The 21,826-nt window shown below is 51.1% G+C and overlaps 7 protein-coding genes across 7 annotated transcripts; 2 read left to right on the top strand and 5 right to left on the bottom strand.

Annotated features, from left to right (window-relative positions):
* Positions 1 to 183: 183 nt before the first annotated feature.
* Positions 184 to 1,109, top strand: CDV56_109557 (SDR family NAD(P)-dependent oxidoreductase; the record flags this gene model as incomplete). The annotated part of the gene is made up of 4 exons (XM_026763176.1): positions 184 to 675; positions 736 to 843; positions 893 to 973; positions 1,023 to 1,109. The coding sequence occupies 4 exons, from the start codon at positions 184 to 186 to the stop codon at positions 1,107 to 1,109; spliced, it is 768 nt and encodes a 255-aa protein (XP_026618392.1).
* A 152-nt stretch (positions 1,110 to 1,261) lies between these two features.
* On the bottom strand, positions 1,262 to 3,978 carry CDV56_109548 (C6 transcription factor RegA; the record flags this gene model as incomplete). Its single annotated transcript, XM_026763167.1, has 3 exons — positions 1,262 to 3,690; positions 3,750 to 3,782; positions 3,849 to 3,978. 3 exons carry the CDS (start codon positions 3,976 to 3,978, stop codon positions 1,262 to 1,264), a joined length of 2,592 nt encoding a protein of 863 aa, XP_026618391.1.
* An 892-nt stretch (positions 3,979 to 4,870) lies between these two features.
* On the bottom strand, positions 4,871 to 5,787 carry CDV56_109545 (uncharacterized protein; the record flags this gene model as incomplete). The annotated part of the gene is made up of 3 exons (XM_026763164.1): positions 4,871 to 5,042; positions 5,110 to 5,226; positions 5,375 to 5,787. The coding sequence occupies 3 exons, from the start codon at positions 5,785 to 5,787 to the stop codon at positions 4,871 to 4,873; spliced, it is 702 nt and encodes a 233-aa protein (XP_026618390.1).
* A 679-nt stretch (positions 5,788 to 6,466) lies between these two features.
* Positions 6,467 to 8,068, bottom strand: CDV56_109537 (uncharacterized protein; the record flags this gene model as incomplete). Its single annotated transcript, XM_026763156.1, has 2 exons — positions 6,467 to 7,442; positions 7,497 to 8,068. The coding sequence occupies 2 exons, from the start codon at positions 8,066 to 8,068 to the stop codon at positions 6,467 to 6,469; spliced, it is 1,548 nt and encodes a 515-aa protein (XP_026618389.1).
* Positions 8,069 to 10,452: 2,384 nt separating this feature from the next.
* Positions 10,453 to 12,281, top strand: CDV56_109523 (uncharacterized protein; the record flags this gene model as incomplete). The annotated part of the gene is made up of 3 exons (XM_026763142.1): positions 10,453 to 11,428; positions 11,695 to 11,769; positions 11,818 to 12,281. The coding sequence occupies 3 exons, from the start codon at positions 10,453 to 10,455 to the stop codon at positions 12,279 to 12,281; spliced, it is 1,515 nt and encodes a 504-aa protein (XP_026618388.1).
* A 182-nt stretch (positions 12,282 to 12,463) lies between these two features.
* On the bottom strand, positions 12,464 to 13,535 carry CDV56_109515 (class I SAM-dependent methyltransferase; the record flags this gene model as incomplete). Its single annotated transcript, XM_026763134.1, has 3 exons — positions 12,464 to 12,580; positions 12,634 to 12,967; positions 13,021 to 13,535. The coding sequence occupies 3 exons, from the start codon at positions 13,533 to 13,535 to the stop codon at positions 12,464 to 12,466; spliced, it is 966 nt and encodes a 321-aa protein (XP_026618387.1).
* Positions 13,536 to 14,229: 694 nt separating this feature from the next.
* On the bottom strand, positions 14,230 to 20,174 carry CDV56_109484 (uncharacterized protein; the record flags this gene model as incomplete). The annotated part of the gene is made up of 15 exons (XM_026763103.1): positions 14,230 to 14,568; positions 14,645 to 15,019; positions 15,077 to 15,675; positions 15,737 to 15,843; positions 15,898 to 16,106; positions 16,179 to 16,379; positions 16,427 to 16,530; positions 16,645 to 16,687; positions 16,804 to 17,085; positions 17,154 to 17,255; positions 18,156 to 18,217; positions 18,325 to 18,777; positions 18,847 to 19,819; positions 19,873 to 19,926; positions 19,983 to 20,174. The coding sequence occupies 15 exons, from the start codon at positions 20,172 to 20,174 to the stop codon at positions 14,230 to 14,232; spliced, it is 4,095 nt and encodes a 1,364-aa protein (XP_026618386.1).
* Between the last annotated feature and the right edge of the window lie 1,652 nt (positions 20,175 to 21,826).

The raw sequence follows: 21,826 nt of genomic DNA, 5'->3' as shown, positions 1-21,826 counted from the left end.
GAGAGTCCGGCCTTGACTGCGAACATGGAGAACAACAGAGATCTTCTCGGGAGGACTGTAAGAGCGCCCTCGGGTAATTCCTAACCCCATAGAGGAATCCGGGGCTATTGTGTCAGCCCTCTTCCAGCTTGTCCACCCTTCGTCTCAACCTTCTCAACCAAGAACCGTCAAACCTGTACTATCATGACTTCACCAAAGGTCGCTTTGATTACCGGCGCCTCCAGAGGCGTCGGCGCAGCAATTGCAAGATGCCTGGCCGAGCATGGCATGAACATCGTGATCAATTACAACTCTGACCCTGCCCCGGCCGAACGATTACTCCAGGAGCTGAGAGCTTCGAATCAGGCCAAGGGACCTGGCGCAAATGGTTCTCAATATACAGCAATCCAGGCGAATCTGGCCAACCGAAGCGACATTCAGCGGCTCGTGCAGCAAACCATCCAGACCATGGGCCGGTTAGACGTGGTGGTTTCCAACGTCGGCTGGACGCGAATGACCGACTTTATGAACCTGGAGGAAGCAGATAGCGAGGCGGACTGGGATAAATGCTTCTCGATGAATGTCAGGAGTCATTTTCAGCTTTTCCGGGCTTGTCAGGAGCATTTAGAACGAAGTGAAGGGGGGTTTATTGCTACAGCTAGTGTTGCGGGGGTCAAGCCTAGTGGAAGCTCATTGGTATGTATCTCTTGAATTGATATATTAATGAGTTCAGAAATGGTGATCTGACGATACTAGCCATATGCCGTGACCAAAGCGGCACTCATACATCTCGTCAAGAGTTTGGCCATCATTGCCGCACCAAAGATCCGAGTCAACTCGGTGTCGCCAGGGGTGTTGCTCACAGTGAGTGACTCCATGGACTTTTAGAGCAGAATCTGACAGACCAAACCAGGACTGGGGTCTTCAGTTCCCGGAGGAGAAGCTCAACGCCGTGAAAGGAAAGAACTTGCTTAAACGATTTGCGACTCCAGAGGTATGTCCCTCGTCATAATGATAGCTCTCTTGCCTGACCGACTTGATAGGACGTTGCCGAACAAGTCAAAGTATTCGCTACGTCCAGATCCATGACGGGGATAAATGCAGTAATAGACGCAGGTTTCTCGCTATGAGCCCTCCTTACGAATTAAGTGAAGAAAACAAGTTACAAAGTCATAGAATTTATGTACTAGATATATTTGCTCCTTATCAGTCATTCATACATTCATATATTCATCCCGCCAATATCCCTATACCGCCAAATAGTTCTGCGCCGCGTCACAAGTTATTTGCTGGCATCTCGCAACTTTTCAAGAAGATGGACCAAATTATCCACCAGCGGCGGAGTCTGCGTGAAGGTTTCATGGTGGTGATTGTGTTGCATGACTTTGATCATCGTTTCCAGAACTGCCTGGGGATCACCGACAGAGACCGCCTCTTCTGCATGGCCAACACCCTGCAGGACAGGTATCCCGCGTTGCAGGGTAATGAACCGCTGCGTATTCTCACTTTCTGGCCCATCCAGCCAGACCCTCTGCTGCAGTGCTGGACCAGCCAGCTGCTGACCATGAGGATCCACAGTATGGAAGAATACCACGCCGTAGGCCCACAAAGTCAGACTGGCATGGTACAGCGCAATCGCCATGAAATCCCGCAGAGCTTGCAACGGAAGAGCTTTGATGGCTCCAACGACCTGGCCCGCATGCCAGATGGCGTGTCGGGACTGTTCGCTCCTGAACCAGTCGCTCAGAGCAGGTTGAACCCACGCGCGACTGGGATCATCCGAGGTAGCCAGTGTCTCAACCTCCTCCAGGGACATGTACATGTGCATCAAGATAAAGTGCAACTGCACGGGGGCTTCGTCCCGGTATCCCATTCGAAAGCATGCGAGTATCCTGCTAAGCTGTCCATGCCGAGAGGCCATGAGCAGATCATTATCCCAGTAGCGGCTGTGTCCGTTCAAAAGAGAGCTCAGCTGGCGGTACTCCCATACGAGGCCCCATATACAGTGCAGGACTGCACCGCAGGTAAGACGGATGTCCGCAATCCGACGGCTGGTTTCCAGAAGATCCAAGTTCGCCACGCACTCGCTGACCGTGGGAGTTCGACCTGCAGAGGACATGAGCGATGAATGATAGGCTTCCTTCCATTGCGATGCGGAACTAGCTTCCCAGAGATACGAAGGAGCAGGGAGAGGGGGGCCCATTTCGGCGTAGGTAATCAAAGGGGTGGTAAAGAGAGCCATGGAGACTTGAGCCTCCAGTCGAAACAAGCGGTACACAAGCCTCTTGTATGCTTCTTTGTACGCCCAGCATCGCCATGCATCTTCCAAGCTCTGACCAGACTCTTCCAGCCGCGCTGGCAGGGGCGGATAGGCTGACTGGTGAAAATTCCCGCCGCGACGAACCATGGTCAGCAGAGGTTGGCGGAAGGCCTCTGAGATCTCGATCTTGCGGCTATTGCCACTCCATAGGCCTATTTCTAGATATAGCAAGTATGCTTGATGAAGGTGAAGGTCACGGATGGTGGTGTTGTTCCCCTCGAACACCGAAGGCAGCTGCAACCGGACGACTTCCTGCATGGCAAATCCCAGTTTACGTAGCGAGGGATCCGGTGTCAAGACGGCCCCAGCTGCGGCCATGGCTAGAAGCAGCTCTGGACACACTTGCTGCGGTCGAAAAGTCCCCCGATGGATCCAGGAACTGGCGGTAGAGAATGGGGCGGTCAGGTAATATCGGATCAGGCTGTCAAGAAGCTGGACCGACGGGAAGGATGACAGAACGGCCGAGATAGGCTGTTTCATCTGACTGAGAACAATGCCCAGGATCTTATCACGAGAGTGGAGATCGAGACTTTGGTCCGTTGTCGATTGGCTGTTCACGCCTTCAAGGCTCTGGGGAGTCAGAGTGGATGCGCCAGTCGCTTCGTTGGCTAGTAAAAGGTTTTCGTGCTCGCAATAGCCATGGTCTTGAGGAGCAGGGACGAAGCGCCATCGCAGTCGCTGCATAGACCGTGAGCCTCGGGGATTTCTCTCGATCGGTGTTTCGCGGGTCTCGTAGGGCGAGCCAGACAGAGACAGACTTGGTGCTTGTTCATCGAACTCAAACGGTACGTGGCTATTGTATGACTCGAGGAAGCTGAGATCGACCATGCTAAAGTCGAGATCGGTCTGCAGGCCAAAGGTGATCAATCCCCGGGGTGTACGTACGCCACTAGGCGGCTCTGTAAACAATGCACTTGTGAGCTCATCCCTGATCCCCGATGGAACGTAGTCAGGTGGCATATGGCTGTCAGCTTCCAAGTCGATAGACTGCGAATGGTCCGGCTCTTGTGACCAGGAGTCGCTGGCTGGGATCTCCATCGGAGGAGTGATGAGGGCTGGTACTGTATCTGTTTCTTCTCTCCTTTCATCTGAGTTATGGCTGCCGTTTACTTCCGTGCCAACCCGACTGTCCCGGTTGGTCAAGCGGATCTGAACGCCGTCAGGGGACTTGGAAGGAACCACGCAGGCAATATTTCGCCTGCGGCATCGGGCGCAGGGCTTTTCTTCGTCGCATTTAAGATGGTCTTCTGCACAGGCGCTGCATGCTTGGGAAGCCCGGATGATGGGGTTCGCGCTGCCAGTACGAGGACGCTTCTTGAAGGCCTGCTTACTGCCCGTGGTAGTGTGCAGAGCAGAATGCCGACGGAGCAGATCACTAAAATCAACATTAACTGGAGTGATCAGGTAAGATTGCGAGGGAAACAGCACATTCTGCCAAACCGCTTGCTACAGACAGCGCACTGGTGAGGCTTTTCCTGGGTGTCTACCGTAGACTGTCAGCGAGACCGACAAACGACGCCACCGCCAACTGGCAGCCGCAGTGACCTACGCGAAAGAACATGGCGGCGCAGATGGTCGATCCGCGAGTACGACTGGGAGCATGTTCCGCACTGATACAGGTTTCGCTGCACCGAGTTGCCTTCCGGCACCGAATCTGGCTGCGACTGTGGTGTGATCATGGTGCCGAACGCAGCTCCGAACGTGGGGAGCGATGGGTGGGATGATGCGAAAGCACATTGTTACCATATATCAAGGGGGCATACTCTAGCAGATTACTCAATCTGCCGGACTTTGACTTTTCCCCCACATCAAATAGCGGGGATTGAGATGCCCTATGAGTCTAGACTTTACACAGCGGAGACACCCCCGCAATTCCCCTGAAGAAAGCTTGGAGAGTGCAGGTATATCTACCAGTATCCTGCAGTTGTTGCTGTTTAGATCGAGCTTATCAAGTCCGGCCTGCTGTCCGACTCATATCGGCGAAAAAGGCTCATGATTTTCTTGATATCCTGGAGGTGAGTGGCTATGGAGATTGTCGGGAAGGTGGGGGACAACCATGTTCTCCACATAATATCCGATCAGCGAATAGCTTCCTACATATACCAGGTTCAAACTTTGTTCTCTAAGGACATATTACTCGATCTGTCTGGACTGCTGGTGCCTACCCGTCTATTGGACAAGAGTGAGGCAACCTGAGATGAGGTTTTATAGCATTCTCAGCAGAGACTACACTCTTCCCACCGCATACACGCCCCCGATGAACGCTCAAGTCACATCAGGCGATGGGCAGTATAGAGCAGTGACTGTGCTCAATAGGATTATGTTCTGGTAAGATGGAGAATGATGCATGTGGCGAGATGTGGGTGGCCACATATACTTGTCTGCGGGAGCATTGCTAGAACATATACATCTACTGTTGAATTTCGAAAGACGACGATTCTGGGGGGGTTAATCCCCGCTTGCTGGAGGGCAAGAAGAAGTGTTATGCTGTGTACATCGTGTATGGACTAGCCTCTGTGGGAAGCAAGTACACAATAGAAGATCTACAGACCGGGCCGTCCTTCAAGTCCCCTACCATGGCTCTTCGTCGCCATCATACTTGAACAATTTTCCACTGTGGGTTTTGCGAGTAGAGGAATCGATCACCTTGACCACCCCTGTGGCACTCTCTTCGACAGTCATCGCAGCCTTCTCGAAACCGAAAACATCAGCCCCGCGGTTGCCAATGTCCGTCTGCACCCAGCTACACCAGCAAAACCGATTAGTCTTCAGCCTGATGGGGAAATAATCATACCTGGAGAAGGGCTCACCCAGGGTCAACAGGAAACGCGGTCAGCCAGGGGTCTTCAGCGGAGATGGCCTTAGTGTACCAATGCTGAACGGCCTTGGTAGGGGCGTAGGCGGCATTTTTCATAGGGATAAAGTTCCTACAAGCAGCGCGAGAGTCATTTTCTATATCTTTGTATCCTAGGAGAGATTCTCTTACTACATCATGAAATTAGCCGGATATATCTCTCGCAGTAGACTGCAAAGCTTACCGTGAAGAATGCCGAGCTCGACCCAACCGTCACCCACTTAGGATCCTCGGCCCGCTTGAGAAGATTCCGGAAAGCTTGATATAGATAGATGAAGCCGTAGACGTTGACGTCGATATGTTTCTGAATGTCCTCAACCTTGACCTCGGCGACCGTAGGCCACAAGAGGGCGATGGCCGCATTGGCGATAAGAATATCGACGTGATGGATTCCCTTGGTAGCAAGCTCCTTCACGGCAGCTGCAGGGTCGGTAGGAGATGTGGCATCGATCTTGACAATTACCAATGTGGTGCCGTCGGCTCTTGGAAGGTCGGCTAGAGCCTGAGAAGTTGGGTGGCTTGGATCCCGGTTGGCAGCGATGACGGTATGGTCCGGCTTCTTCAGGTACAGCTCCAAGATTCCCTTGCCAATACCGCGGTTGGCGCCGGTAATGAGGACAGTCTTGGGAGCCATGATCCAAGTTCTAAGCTCGGGCTCAAGAGTGCTTGTGGCCAAATGGAATGAAGGGGCGGAAACAGGAGACAAGAGACACATATATATCTGAGAAGAACTCCACAGTTGATTCTTGATAGGATGTGCTTCTAGGACATGGTCATACCCTCTCTAGCTAGAAAACGCAAGGATTACTATTTATAAGCAACGAAATAAAAGTCTATATCTGATTGGTCAAATGAAATTGCACACGGAGCAACATGCAGGGTAAGGGTAAGCACTAAGCATGGCTTACCCTACATGGACTGCCGTTGCGTCCCGAAATACAGTTCTTTTGTTAACACGAAATAAGCAATCTAAAACCTTCCATGGATTGCTGCGAGAGACCTCGAAGAGCAATGGTTTACCTGCAAAAGTCTCACTTCAAGGCTCGAACTACTGCTGTGAAACCGTGATATCATGGAAGCTCCTCACCTAATTGCCAAGAACATATACTGTTCGGTGTTCTGCTAGACCGTCATTTGGGTAGGATATGCAGATATTGTCTGTGTAGTCCAAGACCCTTATGCGAGACATGGCATGGATCTGCTACGTGCTCTGTGTTCGTTGTAGATACCTCACGTCAGGGTCTGCCCTGTCTTGAATTTGTTTTACTATGTAGCTTGTCTGGAAACCAAACCATAACAAGTAGCTAAATCAATCACAAACACTGGGAATACCACGCGTTCTGCACCTGGCAGGTATACGGCGACGCACAGGTCGTCGGGCCCGTCCATCCTTGTCCTCCACACTGACCATAATGCGCCGCGACGGTAGTGGAAGCGGCATTCGTAGTCGTCGTCTTCGTGGTGGAGGTTGTAGCCTTCGTTGTCGCCGAGGAAGAGGACGAGGTACTGCCACTTAGAACCACAGTCACCATTGAATATCCGGGGACATTGACACTGGCTGCTCCTGCACTAACGGACGGGGTGGTCTCGCTAATCCGATTGTGGCTGTTATCCGTGAGATATGCTTTGGCCGAACCAGCAGCAAACCCGTTGACAGTGACCGATGTCGCCGCAGACGCAGTGTTGATCATCTGCACCGCAACAGTCCCATCCGTATTCTTGAACGCAGTCATCTTCAACGTCGAAGAGGACCCAGAGACGGCCACCCGCACCGCTCCGGGTCGTACAAACCGACTCCACTGGCCAAACGCCCACAATCGCCCCGATGGGATCACATTTGTTCCATCGGTAATCACCAAGCACGAGTTCGTGTTACTATCCTCGAACCCCTCCCAATAGAGATACGCGCTCACCCCGCCCTCCGTGATCGCCGTGTAAATCTTCTGCGCCCAGGTAAGGCCCTCGCCCGCGCCCCCGCTGGAGTACCAGGTCGTCTCCCACGTGCCCGCGGCCGAGAGGTCCGCATTCTCAGTCTGCCAGACGGGGATTGAGGCGCCCATAGAGCTGGTCGGATCAGACGAGTACGAGTGCGAGGTGATCCGCGAGAGAAGGTTCTCAACACCGGCAGAGATGAGTTGTGCGGTGCGAGTTTTCTGCGCGGACCAGGCCATCGCGTCGCAGCAGTTAATGCCCACGCGGCTCAGACCTGCTTTCTGCAAGGTGGGATACAGCACCTTGATAAAGTCCGCGGCTTGGATCCCGTCCGACAGCATAGAGGAATAGGTTGTGCTTACGTATCGTCAGTATTCTACATGGCTGCCGGGCAAGGCAAGGGAGACATACTTGAAATCCGGCTCGTTCAAGAACCCCACGTGCGTGATATCCAGTCCCAACGCGGCATAATCCTGGATATACTTGACCAGGTAGTTTGCATACGCCTGTGTCCAGTTGCCGCTCGCGCAGTTCGTTCCCGTAACACCACACAGATAACCCCCATTCCCCTGGTCGTTGTTCGTCTTCATAAACCCCGGGGCGCTCCACGCGTCCGCATAGATGGTCTTCACCCCGTAGGCGACGGCCTGCTGCGTCACCCATACCTGCTCCGAGTCCGTGCCGAGGTCCTGATACTGCGGCGTGGCGTTCGGGGAGCCCGGGGAGATTGGCAAAATGCTGTCGCTGCTACTAGAGCCGACGCGGTTGCGCAGGATGGTCATGCCTGCGCCCTTGGTGGGACTGAAGAGGAGGTCAAGGGCGTATTGGCGCTGGCTCGAGTTCAGGTTGTACAGATCGTAGGCGCGGCCAAAGGCCTGCGAGAAGCCGAACCCATCCATGGTTTGGTAGGTTTGTGCGGTGTTGACCGTCGCCGTGAGGGCGTTGGCAGCGGCTGCCAGGCCGGTCAGGAGGAGGAGAGTCATTTTGCCGTTGGTTTGTCGTCCTGTCACATTTTCGAAGGTAGAAGAGAGTTATAGGTCCTTATATAACTGTAGATCCCGCTGGATTGGCCTCGGAAGTCGCCCCGAACTGCCGAGACAGTATTCTGATAAACTGGCTTCTGAAATAGGATCAGCCTCCTGTGGGGTAAAGCTTGGATATTCTTAGCTGAAGAATAGAGGACCTCCACATTTGACGGCAGTCACGGCAGCACATAATTTCATTTAGACCGGCGGGGAGCCTGTGTTGGCTCTATAGATGAAACAGCGTTTACTAACGCTCCTTTCTCATTCAGGATTAGAGTCACAGATTAAATAATATGTGGGTTAGACTGGTCGTGTTGAACAGGCTTAAATATCACTTTATTATGGGATGTGCCAGATTCCTGCAGATTTTAAACTATGGGCAATCGCGGAAAGGCCATGGTAATGTGTGGCTTTTAGACCTTTCCACGCTGTGAATCACTGCGTTAATAGTATAGATCAACTATACTTAGTTTACCTTTGCTTGCCTCCTACTTAAGTTAAGGATATATATAGACATGAACAGGTCATTGACTGATTGATATCAACCTCCCGCGCCCATCTTAAACACTCTCGGAGCTTTGTTCAAGGGAAGCTCTGCCACAGGTGCAATAAAACCAGGAGGAGTAGCATACATTTGAGCGTTTGAGACACAGTTTACTCCGAATTGTTGATTCTCTTGTAGTCTTCGCTGATACCTCTGTCGTTGGCACCACAGGGCGCCTAATAATGTTATAAGACATGCACCTAGCCCAACACCAGTGCTAATGCCAACGACCATTGGTTTGGAATCTGTGCACTCTGAATTACTCAAAGCAGCTGCCTTAGCGGTTGCATGTTCTGTTGTAGTAACAGCAGCCGTCGTGGTAGTGGTGGTGGCGGCGGCGCCTGTATTTACAGCACCAGTAGGAGTAGCAGTGGTAGACGGAACAGCTGACGAGGTATTCAAGAGCATCAGCTGGCCCATTTGCAGCTTGAACGCGTTATCACAGCAGTTTGAGCCATTGGCACTACAGCACCAGTGGTCATTGCTGATCTCAGGACACGGCAGGACATGAATCCCGTAGCTTCCTTGGATTGCTGTTGGTAAGAGCATTGTGTTAGCGGTCCGTCATCAGACAGGATATCGAGTACCATTAAACCGCGCACATTTAGGACAGATGCTCGGACAGCCATTACTCTCCCATGTAGGATCTGTGCACCCATCTAGCAGGATGAGACCAGTATATGGTGAGACCTGGGCCAGACAAAGCCCGTTAGTCAGGCAGATATCATTGGGGTCTCTGTTTGTTTTATTGATTGCACAGCAAGCGCTGTTAGTCTTGTCGGGAAAGCAGGGTTGCAGCTCTGCTAAGCCGGGGCTGCCGTCTGTAAAGTAGCATTGTGTTGCAATTGCGATGGGAAGGAGCGCATTCTGGATCGTGAGGCTAAGGAGTACTTTCTGTAGAGGTAGTCGGAAGAGTAACATCTTAGAGCGTGGGAGGCCAGAGTACGGCGATCTTGAAACTGTAGGGAAAATATCAGCTGTAAGAAAGAAGGATCAGGACTGTGCTATATAACGCAGTGCGATGAGGCCCATATTCAGGCGCTTATATCCCTGTAACAAGAGGATCAATGAGCTGTCGTGTTATAATAGGAATGGTGACTAGCATCGACCCTAAGCGCCAGACTTTTACCTGTGAGATGTACATTGCAGTAATAGCAGCAATAGTGTGGATATAGTACTGAATGATTGTAAGAGTATATGCTCGGAAGTACACATTTCTCAATATTATAAATCAAATGCGCTCAAATTTGAGCATCAAAACCAAATGCAGTCTGAGGCACTAATGATGTTAGAGCTAGTATACTATATATATGCTGGTTAGGCATGCAACTGCGAAATGGTGCCAGGGTCATATATATACTCTTATGACTGCTTTCCAAACTCTGATGCATAACAAACTGAGCTTTGCTAAGGAAAGCTTTGGATGATCATATTCCAAAACAGGGCCAATACCTTTATTGGGCTGTAAACAACATTGAATCGCAGGGAACTTGAATCTAGCATATCAACTTTTTAGGGTAGGAAGCCTACTCTATGTCCATATGCATGGCACTCCCTGAAAGCTAATATGCCATTAACAAACTGATAACATGAAAGCGTAATTTGACAGCTCCAACATACAGAATTTCATGTGTATTGTGAATAATGTAAACATAGATTATCTTAATGCTGGATCGTCAGATGCGCAGGTGCAAGGCTGACAGCTGTCTGCCTTCAAAAGCATGAAAACACAGCACTCCTTAACCGTCTATTTTCTTAGAATCATAATCAATACTGTGAGCGATTTGAACATGACAAAATGACAGATATCGAAAACATTGCCAACCTCATCAAAACCGGCCAGGCCCCCCGGATCGTTGTGCTTGTCGGCGCAGGCATCTCCGCTGCGGCCGGCATCCCTGACTTCAGATCGCCCGAGACTGGCATTTATGACCGACTCAAACCCCTTAAGTTGCCCTACCCCGAAGCCATCTTCCACACCAGCTACTTCAAGCACACCCCCGAGCCCTTCTACGCCATCGCGCGTGCCAGACACCCGCGCTCCCTCAAACCGACCATCACCCATGCGTTTCTCGCTCTTCTGGCGAAGAAGAACCTCCTCCATTTCCTGTTTACACAGAACATAGACGGGCTAGAGCAGGATGTCGGTGTCCCAGAGGACAAGATCCTCAATGCACACGGGAGCTGGCGGACACAGCGCTGCTGGAAGTGCGAAACTCCCTATCCGGATGATTTGATGAAACAAGCGATCAATACAGGCAATGTCCCGTATTGTCAAGTCCCTGACTGCGGGGGAGCTGTTAAGCCCGACGTGGTGTTCTTCGGACAGCCTCTTCCTGCGGAATTTGCAGAAAAGAAGACGAAAGTCCCCGAGGCGGATTTGATGCTCGTCATGGGGACGAGTTTAAAGGTCGCTCCGTGCTCGGAACTGCCGCGTTTGGTTCGGGAAGGCGTTCCACGGGTGCTGATCAATCGGGAGACGGCAGGAAACTTGGGAATGCGGCCGGAAGATGTGTGCATTTTGGGCGATTGCGATGATGGGGTGCGCAAACTGGCGGATGCCCTTGGTTGGACCGAGGAGATGGAGTCGTTATGGAAGGAGGCCATTGCGGCCAAAGACGCAGTGCAGGAGGATTGGGGAGACGAGGAGAGACTGGAAGAGTTGATCGATAAGTACGCGAAAACGCTGACGGATGCCAGGATGATTTCTGATGGCCATAAGCGGATGTTGGAGAACCACTTGGGGAAGAAGTTTGCCGATGTCCTGAACAGGAGTAGGTAGTCAGCATCTGGCTTCTCCAGTTCTACTTGGGTCGCAGACACTGAATGAGATCCGGCGTTATATTGGTCGATAGAGTCACAAATCTACATACATGGATCTGGATACGAGATGGTCCTACGGGTTCCGTCATATAGAATGAGTCACACTTAACCATCCTACCCCATACTGATTTCCACCGTCTATTGTCTGTTACAGCTTACACGAATCTCTGCCACATTAAATCTCGCATTATGAGTCCTCCGCTACTGGATGATATAGCTCGCCTGGGTCCTGCCATTCAGCGCAGCTCGTCGGATGCCCGCCCAGTTGTCCTGATGACATGCGGAGTGGCAGGTAACATGTCTTAGTTCATCACCATAGATGCATCTGCTAACTCAATAGGATCTGGAAAGTCCACTCTCGCGAAATCGATCTGCTCTGCCTATCCGTCTTTCACACGTCTCTCCATTGACACATATATCTACACTCACCATGGCCTTTACAACGTGGACTATCCCGAAAAACACTACGAGAAGTATCAAACCGAGGCGGAAGCAGCTTTGAAGCGGCAACTTGTCCATATTCTCGAACATGGCGATGCAAACGTCGTCCTCGATTTCTCCTTCGCATTTCGCGAAGTTCGTGATGAGTGGAAAGTGCTCATCTCCGAATCGGGCGGGCGCTGGGTGCTGGTTTATCTGAACGTGGATCCAACGGAGATTCGACGAAGAGTAGCAGCTAGGAACGCAGTGGTTGAGAAAGATGGAGACTCGGCATTTTGCCTCACGGAGGATGTGCTGGAACGGTATCTTAGAGGATTTGAACGTCCGGTTGGGGAGGGGGAGATTGTCGTCAACGTGGATTGATGGTCCAAGGAGCTGTATGCATCGTCAGATGATATCAACATCTCCATCGGTGGATGCCATGTTAAGCACCGGAGGGCAGGAAGTTTAAGGCAGTGTTGAGAATTGGTTATTAGTCTGTATCAGGCTTTTGGATATTCTAAATCAGTTGTGCTTGGAGATCATCTGCAGGTATTGCAGAAATGCTAGTTGTCCGGTTTGCGACCATACACCACCGAGACATGGATATAACCGTGGATGCTCGGATCGCGAATCGCCTTTCTCATTTCCGCCAATGTCATTTCGACCTCGTCTCTCGACCACTGCGAATGGATCAGTATCTGCTGGTAGAAGGTTCAGGGTGACAAGCACTCACTCCCAGCACCTTGGTCCACAAGAACATCACCCACATCTCCATACTCTCCTCAACCACCAACCGACAGTATTTTCCCAGCGTCTTCATGTGCTTGTTCTTCGGCCATGGCCCAATCGGTAGTTTGTATCGTCGCTCGATCACGTCTACGAATCCGGCGTCGATGATGCGCTGCTTGGACTCGTCGACAATGCGAAGGGTCTTTCCGAATCGATCGCCACTCTCCAGGCTAGCTTTGCCCCATTTCTCGTAGATGGTTCCAACGTGACTGCTGTCGTCTGATGTAGGCACGACTCCCATCTCGACTTGTTCGATATACCCGCCTGGGACAAGGTGTCTTCCACCACAACATTAGCACACTAAAGCACTCGAGATGCGGCGACGGCGTACTTCAGAGCCTGTTGATAGAACCCATCCCAATCGGCCACACACCCATACAATCCCCGCACATGAATGTAATCAAACGGCTCCCTGTACGTCCACTCGTCGCAGCAATCGTCCACCTCGAAGCTGAGGTTCGGCGGTACCAGCCGCGGCTGGATCGGCGAGAGATCGGTCCCGATGACCGTCGCAGTGGGATGCATGTCCGCAAACTCAATGGCCCACGCCCCCGTTCCCGTCCCGACATCCAGAACTCGTTTAGGATTCTGTAATGGAGCGAGATATAACTCGCCGTGTAACAAGAGACCGTACAAAAAGTGACAGATATCCATCGCATCTATCGACTTTTCGTCGTTCGACCCCCAGTACGCACCGGCATGGTAGGCGTGGTACCGTCGGCCATTTTCGTAGATGTAATCAAAGACACTGCTGCGGAGGGACGTCACTTCCGAGTCGGTTGCCGTATAAGTCGAAGCCCAGTCATCGCCCGAGTCAACGGTGATGGTTTCTTCCTCGGGGGTCATTTTCGTGGGGGGGTTTGGCAGAGAACGGACGGATGGCAGGGGACAGCAGCTTCCGGTGACAGCCCCTTATATGCGAGACGTGTCATCATCTGATGCACTAGAAGACCAGACAGGGATTCAAGTAGCCCCATCTTGTCGGCGTGCAAGTGCTTACACGATGGAGCACAGAGAAATCGAGTGGCCAATCATGGTCATGCCGAGGTGTCTGTGACTCGCGTTGTTGAACCGTTGCTGCGCGGATCCGGAAGGACGATCCGCCATGATAGTGGGGTGTGTGGCGCATTAAGTCATGAGTGTTTGGATGGTGTCGTTCATTGTACGCCGTATACTGTGCACAAATAGTCAGCCTTAACCAGAAGGGTGGAAGCAGCATACTTGATGGTCACAATATGCACCTAGGATACAAGTGAGTGTTCGAACTGAATAAATCAAGTTTTTATGGAGTCTGCACTTAGAAAGAATCTGATAATACATTGCTATCGCCAAGAAACGGACCAGCAGACGACACAGGTTAGTCGACTTGGCCTGTAACACTATCTATCTAATTTCAAAAATATTAGATTCCTTAAGAGCTCTACATATGATAAGACCGACTTAGCCAGAGAGAGGGTTCGGAGACACCACACTGCTCGGGGAACTGGAAGGTAGAAAGTCTGAGAAGCCCTTCGAATTCCTCGCTAGTAGTATTCTTAATCTATTGCGCTGGCAGGGCAACAACAGGCACAATGATCGTCGAGTCATACTTGCCACCGAAATGAATGGTATGCCGACCTTCGTTCAGGTTGTCGAGTTTCTCATCGATGTGGCTGGGGAAATCCGAGCTGGTATCAATGAAGCCTTGGACACGAAATAGCAGGCCCTCCCCGGCTTCGAAGTGGATGCCCATAGGCCAAAGAGAGATCTCGAGGTTGACGACATGGCCTGGGGGGATCTTTTCTTCTTGATCGTGTGGGTGGTACGGGATCATGGGGGTGCTTCGTTCTGGGACCTGGGCGCGATGCGACGCCCGGAGGATACCGGTCGGTCCAGTGTACTGGGATACAAACCCGGTCAGCGCGCCGTCTCAAGGCTTGGTCACAGCATGTCTAGCTGGATCGAACCACACTCACCTTGACCGTCTGCGCCATGGGAACATCGTGTTGGGTATTGACCCCTTCGGGTAGAAATTCCCAGGGAACATTCACGTGTTCTAATACTTCTCCGCTCTTGCTCAGCTTGCGGATGGACACATAAACATCCATGTCGTCCTTGTCTCTGCAAGACATCCAAAGTTCTGCTTTTGAATGACCAACAAGCGTGGTCGCTTTGTCGAAGGTGAGCGTAAATTGAGACGCCTGTGCTTGGTAGCCGTCTACATGATGGGTGACGGAGCTCTCGTTGGCTTGTGGCGAGGTGGCCAGCTTTCCAGAGTCCTGCAGGTAGAATTTCCGATACTCGGTCGATGGAACTGGGTAGTCGGCGAAGGGCACATCCCATTTTGGGCCCTATTGCAACGTGTCAGACTGGCCTTCCAATGCTTCTGTCATGTCAGATCAACGCACAGGCTCGAAACGATTCCCATACGTGAGAATGGAAACCCTAGCTCTGGGGGTTTTCTCCCAACCATTGTCGATGCCCTTCAGGTACCGATCAAAGAACCGTTGCAGGTCATCGATGTACCTGGGTGTGTAGAGATCGAACCACTCCTGAGTCGGATGGAAGCGGATCCATTTGTCCTTGGAGGCCGCCCTGGTCCAGCCCCTCACGGTACCAGAACCATGATTCCCTGAAGAATAGCTTGCAAGCGCATATATGGGTAGCGTCAGACCACTGGTGTCGTATACTTTGTCCTCCCAGTATCCATTGAAAAGGGGCCATTTGGCGAGCGCTCCACCAATGTCCTCCCGACGGTTTCGGCCGCGAATTGTTTTGTTGAAGATGAACGAAGCAAAGTTGTACTTAGGAATACCTCCACGACAGATCAAGTCACGATACTTATCCGTGAACCCTTCCCAAGGTGCTATGCACTTGAGTGAAGGGGGCTTTTCGATAGCGGTTGCCCACTGCTCCGTTGCCAGCCAGGAATTGCCACACATGCTGACAGCACCGTTGCACCATGGTTGTGCTGCAATGAATTCGACCGTATCGTAGCCATCCAGACCTGACTGTGGTCAGTAAATCGCCATGTCAATTCCTTCCTGGTGATGGAGCAGCAAGCCTACCCATCTGGCTTCCCTCGATGTAAAGGTCGCCTTCACTATCCCATGTGCCTCGGATGTCTACGTTGACGATTGCGTAGCCCCGAGGGCACCACTCAGCCGGGTCGGGCCTACGTCGCCTGGTCAGCATGGCTTATCTGATGCCTTGAGCAGGGCTCGTTTACCCTTCGAATTTCTCCAGACCGGATGTGGCGCTCTCTCGTAGTCCGAGCCGGAAGGGTATATTGTCGAAGATGCGGAATCCTTGCGGCGATATGGCGGTTAGATTTGTTCTAAGTCCGCAGGTCTGGTCGATGTCAGTCACGTACCGTGTCCATTTTTCCCATATGGGCTTAAGGCCAATATGGCCGGGAGTTTTGTATCTGTGACCGGCCTGAAAATGTCACAGTAGATCTTGGGCATCAGATCAGTAATGTTCTCTGCACGTCTCTTGCGGTAGACGGACCTTGACTCCGTCTCTGAGCGGAATTTCGACCACTTCATCAAATATAATCTCTTCTTGGAGGGCACGCCTGCCTTCCGCAAATTGCCAGCCCACAGGAAGTTTCCTAGTGTTTCTAGTCTGCTTCCTGTAGGGATACATGTTTGTCTCATCCTCGGGTGGGTTGGCATGTACCCATAGGATAGGAAAGCCCCCCAACTCAAGCTTCGGTCCGGTCATGATGCAGTTGTGTAGCAACGTCGCTGGTTAACCTTTCGCAATAGATAGAACGCAGATTCTGATAGGAACTGGGCGTATTCGATCGTACCGTACTCGAATCGTGGACATACTTGTAGTCGGCAGAGATTCGTCAGTGCTGATTGATGTTAGCCAGCCCCTTCCGCGGAGCTCAAGGTGGTTCCGGTCAACTCGGAAATGCCGCGGCGAGTCATCTCACCTTATGGCAAGACTTGTCTCCGCATCTGCCTACAACAAAGTATTTCGGCCGGGAGGATTCCGTGGAACTGTGCACCCTAGTTTTCACGCAGGTAGACCTCACCAAAACCAAACCCGCCCAAGCCCATGGGTACCCGCCAAGAAGCGTGGTACCACATAATGTATAACTTGCTGAATAAGGTCAGTAACTAACTAAAGAGTCGAGCTCCACGCGTAAGTCAAATCCCCGGGTCCCTCGCCATCTCTCGTCGTAGGGGCTGTCTTCCTGGGTAGGACCTGTGGTCTGATCTGTCTTGAAGACTACATTCTCTGCTCCAGAGGGAGAGGAAATGCCTCCCGACTGGCTGATCAGAGTGTACGCATCCTCTTTATTCATACCCAGGACAGTCTTTTTTCCATAAGGGTATTCGGGTTCTCCTTTAGTGCCTTGTTCGCGCTCATGAGATCTGTCACCAGGTGATTTGACTGCTGGTTGCTGAGCAGTCGGACTTGCTCCTGCAACGTCTGGATTGTCTGGGTTGTTCGACAGAGGCTCTCACGCACCTCCAGCTCCTCCTGGGTGAGTCTCTCCTTCGAGGTTGCCTGCTTCTTCACGCGAGGGGAGGGGAAATTACAGTAGTCGAGGAATGGAGGCGGAATGTACTTCTTCATAGTATGTCATGCCATTACTTAGTGCTAGGCTACCCCGGTCAATATGCTTGGACCATGGACAGAGCATCAGAGCAGCTGTGAGACAGGGTCGACTCCCAAGACGCGAAAATGGCTTTATTCAGCCTCTTAAAAAGTCGAGTGCCTTGCGCAACAGCATACGGCGATCCCACAAAGAGGCTGCCAACAGAACAGATGGAGACAAAAAGTAGAGACCTTTCTGTGGTGGGCTTAAATGAGGGAGCATGCACGACAGGAAGAAGTGAGATAGGTCAGACATTTGTATAAAAGCTTGCGCGTAATCCCAACCTCCTAGAGTAAAGCCTGCCACAGGTCAAACACTCACAAGGGCGCTCTTTTGAATGAGTGCGGAGATGCCTCGTGAGATCCTCTGCCTTCGAGAAGACCCTATTACAGGTATGGCATGTCCGTCTTCGCGTAGCGCTCATGGCTCGTTTCTCATGGGGGCGAGGGTGACACAAGCATAGATCAGTCGACTCCTTGGAGTGAAGAGAGTCGTTAGAGTCATTATATGCGGAGAAAGGCCTCCCCCACGGGCCCCATGCAGCACGTGAATTTAACATTGTTCGCTTACAGCTGAGACAGCCAGCTCTGTTGGCAAAACCACGATATACAGATCTGTATATCAGCGCGGGGTGCGGGGCTATCCAAAATTTGCATAAGCAAGACTATCTATCTTGACTCAACATCTTTGTACGTCTGCGGGATAGATTGCCTTAAGGATATGTTCCGAATGAAATGAAGTAGCAGCGAGGAAAGAGCTCCAACAACCAAAGGGACCTGCATTAACAAACAAAAGACTCTAAACCAAGACAGGTTCTTTCCTTCCTAACGCAACTAAGCCGATCTGGACTGCTTGGGACTGGGCAATCCCACCTCGAGTGGAGCATCTACATCCATACTGAAACTATCTTTGGGGTCGATGAGGAAGAAAGCGGCTATGACAAGACAGGTATTAGCATCTGAGATGGTTTTGCAGGATCAAGGGGGCAGCTGCAAAGTGAATGTTACTTCCTCATCATAAGGGAATCATGTACGGACTCACCAAGGCAAGCCACGGCTGAGATAACAGCCGCCGTTATGTTAATATAGCGAAACCCCTGTAAGTAGCAGGCCTTCAACGCATCGACAACGGCCATGATGATCGTTTGTCCAGTTGTAGAATGTAGCGCATGCTCATCATGTGCTATCAGCGCGGCAATAAATCCCGGTAGAGCATCCGGTGAGAGGCCCAGGGGGAGGACCGCGGCCGCGATATCCGAAGACAGGTTTCGTGCTTGCGAGTTGAAGATCGCTGCATAGATCGGTAGCCCTACTGAGCCTCCGAGTGCTCTCATGCAGATTACCAAGCCGCTGGTGATGGCGATAAGCTCTGGCGGGGCGCTTAGCTGTGCTGCTGTAACGACTAGTGTGAGGCATATCCCTAGCCCTGTGCCCGACAAGACTGGATAGCCCCACAGGGCGGTTGATCTCGAGACTGTGATCGTGGACATCAGTGCTGGGTATGGTCTATTAGCTCCTCCCGTATGAATGGACGGGATCCGGTGACGGAGGGTGCTTTACTGACCGAAAAAGATGACGAACAGTAAGAAAGCAAGTACAAGGGGTAGCCGGAGGCGCTTTGCTCGCCAGGAATATAACGCAACGGCGGAAGAAGAAACGACAGCAGTGAGAAACACAATACTGAACCGGAGACCGGATTTGACAGGGTCACTCTCGAAGAGGACTGAATCCTCATAGGGAAAGTAAACGTTTGCGGCATAAAAGGCCATTCCTTCCACAAATATGAGTCCTATCGCAATCGCAAAGTTTCGGTCTTTGGCGAAGAGGTCATGGTGGAACATTCCATCTTTTCGACCGGTCTTCTCATAGACAATAAACCCGATGATGAGCAGGATACCCAGAATAAAGGGGGCTAGGATATGAGAGTCTTTCCAGGAGAAGGGATTGTCGGACCAGGTCAGGGCTATGTTGAACAGCACGATTCCAGCCACAAATAGGCCATATCCTATCCAGTCAAGCTGCTTTACCTTTTGTACAAATCTTAGAGACACCTGCAGTGGCCTCTTTGGGGGTTTATACGCAATGGCACACACGACGCCCGAGGCACCGAAGACCCCTGCCATAAGGTACCACATGATTCGAAAACCGTCGGCGTATTTTCGAATCAAATCGGACCCTGCAAGAAGGGTGACAATTGCCCCTAAGGACAAGCTAACATTGAGACCACCTTGCGCGAGAGGTCTGTATTGTCTCGGTAAGATCTCCGACGACACCGCGTATAGTAGGGCTTGGGTACCGGTTGAGAGACTTGTAAGCAGCTGTCCTCCTAATACCATGGCTATGGAGTGCCCCCGCGCGACAATCAGAGATCCAGAGAATCCGCACACGGCGCTAACCACTAGAAACCACTTTCGGCCCCAGTAGTCGGCGGCTTGAGAGATCGGGGGCCCCAGGGCGCATGTAGAGATGACGCCTAGTTGAGCCAACCATGTTGCTTTCTCTGCACCGCCAACCGCAAGGGTAACATCCCTTGAAAACTATGATGAAATGAGTACGTTTGTTTCAAGGAATCGAATGGATAATCACTTACTGCGGCTGGAGCGACTACCAACATCATTTGTGCAAAGGCCATGAGTAGAATTGACTGACCAAGTTAGGCAAGTCGCTACTATTATACAAGAACCACGAATTGGAACTCACTAAGTACGCAAGAATGTATTGGACTGTAATGCCCTGGTAGTTGAATACTACTTCGGTAGGGTCTGGGATGCATGTCACATTATCTGCTGCCGGAGGTGTATCCCTTACATCCTCTTGATGGGAGAAAATCTCTTTAGACTCCATTGAAGGAACGTTGATCCAGTCACACAGTGTACTGCAGGAACTGTTCATAGGCTGTGAGCACCCTGGCCAGTTCAAGGATTACTCTGTATATATTCTGTTTTGATGAAGCAGGGATTGGATGAGATAATTTTGTGGGGAACCCCTGCTCCACTACCCCACAAAAGTTAAAACATCTCCATAACTCATAGGGAGTTGTATAGACGAGTATAAGAATTGGTGATCACATAAGATGCAGAACTAAAGCAGCGGGGTAATAACTTACATGAATGAATCCATCACCACCTCCCCATAAAGATGGGCCGCCAAAGGATTCCGCGGACAGTTCCGGACGCCAATGACTATTATTATCAAGGTTTAGTTAAGGCCAGTTGTAGGTTAACGGATCTCTGGTCATGTCTCACGGTTCATTTACTAACAAATGATAGTCCATAGATTTGGTCAATTAACTCAACAAACTGCTCCAAATGTCCTTGAATCCGCAGACCCAATCCTTCACCAGCCTCAAAGTGAAAACCTGCCGGCCAAATGCCAATCTACCGCTGGTTGGGCATGTGGGGAAGCCGGAGTAGATGTCTCAACTACTTGATATACATGCCCTGTGATGACATCTTTCTGGGTCTGTAAGTTTAACAGCAAACCATTTACTGAGCATATCTCTGTGCTTGAGCTCTGCAATTTTAGACTCTCCATCCCTTTGGAACTTTGATTTCTCGTCAATGTCCCCACCCGTAACAGCATTGACGGCGTTCAATGTAAACGCGAGAACCTTGTTCCAGCGCTCCATAGAAGGCATAAGTATAGGTAGAAGTGGGTTGCCTATCAAGAACCTGTGCCAAATAGATATTTGCCCGACTTGGCTGGCATATACCTGCTCATAGTAAGTTCAGTCGTCCAGGGTAACTGGTAAAACTTGCTAGTAGCCCTTCTATTGCTTATATCATTCCATCTACATCTCCACCCTTGTCAAGGAAGCCGAGCTTCTTTGCGAATGTAAGCTCGCCTACCACGTCAAAAGTATAAAACTGGATCCATTCTCCCAGGTTGATGGGTTGCGGTCTATCCGCAAGAGTGGTCAGCTTTTCGATCAGCAGCTTGGTGCAAGAGTCCACAGCAGCCTCGTTTGATAATAATGTTGTCATGCTATAGGCATTGGCAACAGGCTTCTTCAGCTCACGGTGATAGTCTTCGTCTCGGGTGCCAGACAAGTGGACTTTTACTTTGCCCCTCCAAGTAATGGACTGAATAGGATAAAATGCAGTCTATTTGGGACACGAGTTGAAATGGCACACCATTATTCATTTATCAGATATTCTTCGCACCTTGGTATAGCCACACTTTAGGCCATCAATCTTTTTTATTTCACGAGGATCAGATATGGATACATGTTTCGGGCCAAAGCGAACAATATGACCATACTTGCGGTGGAGACTCATGGCCGTCTTATGCGATTCTCCTTGACGCATATCTACCCATCGCCGGAGCGCAGTATATGTCGCAAGTTTTGGCCCGGGGAGATAGTTCTGAGCCTTTTCCCGTACTTGTTCCAAGCAAATGACTAAGAAGCACCAAGAAACATAGAAAGCATAATTCTTGATGGGGTGATCGCAAGCTCAAGCGCCTGAATGGACTCGTCTCTATTACTGGCCATGATGGAGCTTCGGATCTACCACGGAATCTGCCGCGGAATGGCTGGTTGTCAT

The sequence above is a fragment of the Aspergillus thermomutatus genome (assembly GCF_002237265.1).
Source record: "Aspergillus thermomutatus strain HMR AF 39 chromosome Unknown NODE_9, whole genome shotgun sequence".
Classification (NCBI taxonomy): Eukaryota; Fungi; Ascomycota; class Eurotiomycetes; order Eurotiales; family Aspergillaceae; genus Aspergillus; species Aspergillus thermomutatus.
Note: the sequence above shows the minus strand (reverse complement) of the source record. Positions and strands in the feature narration are given on the sequence as shown.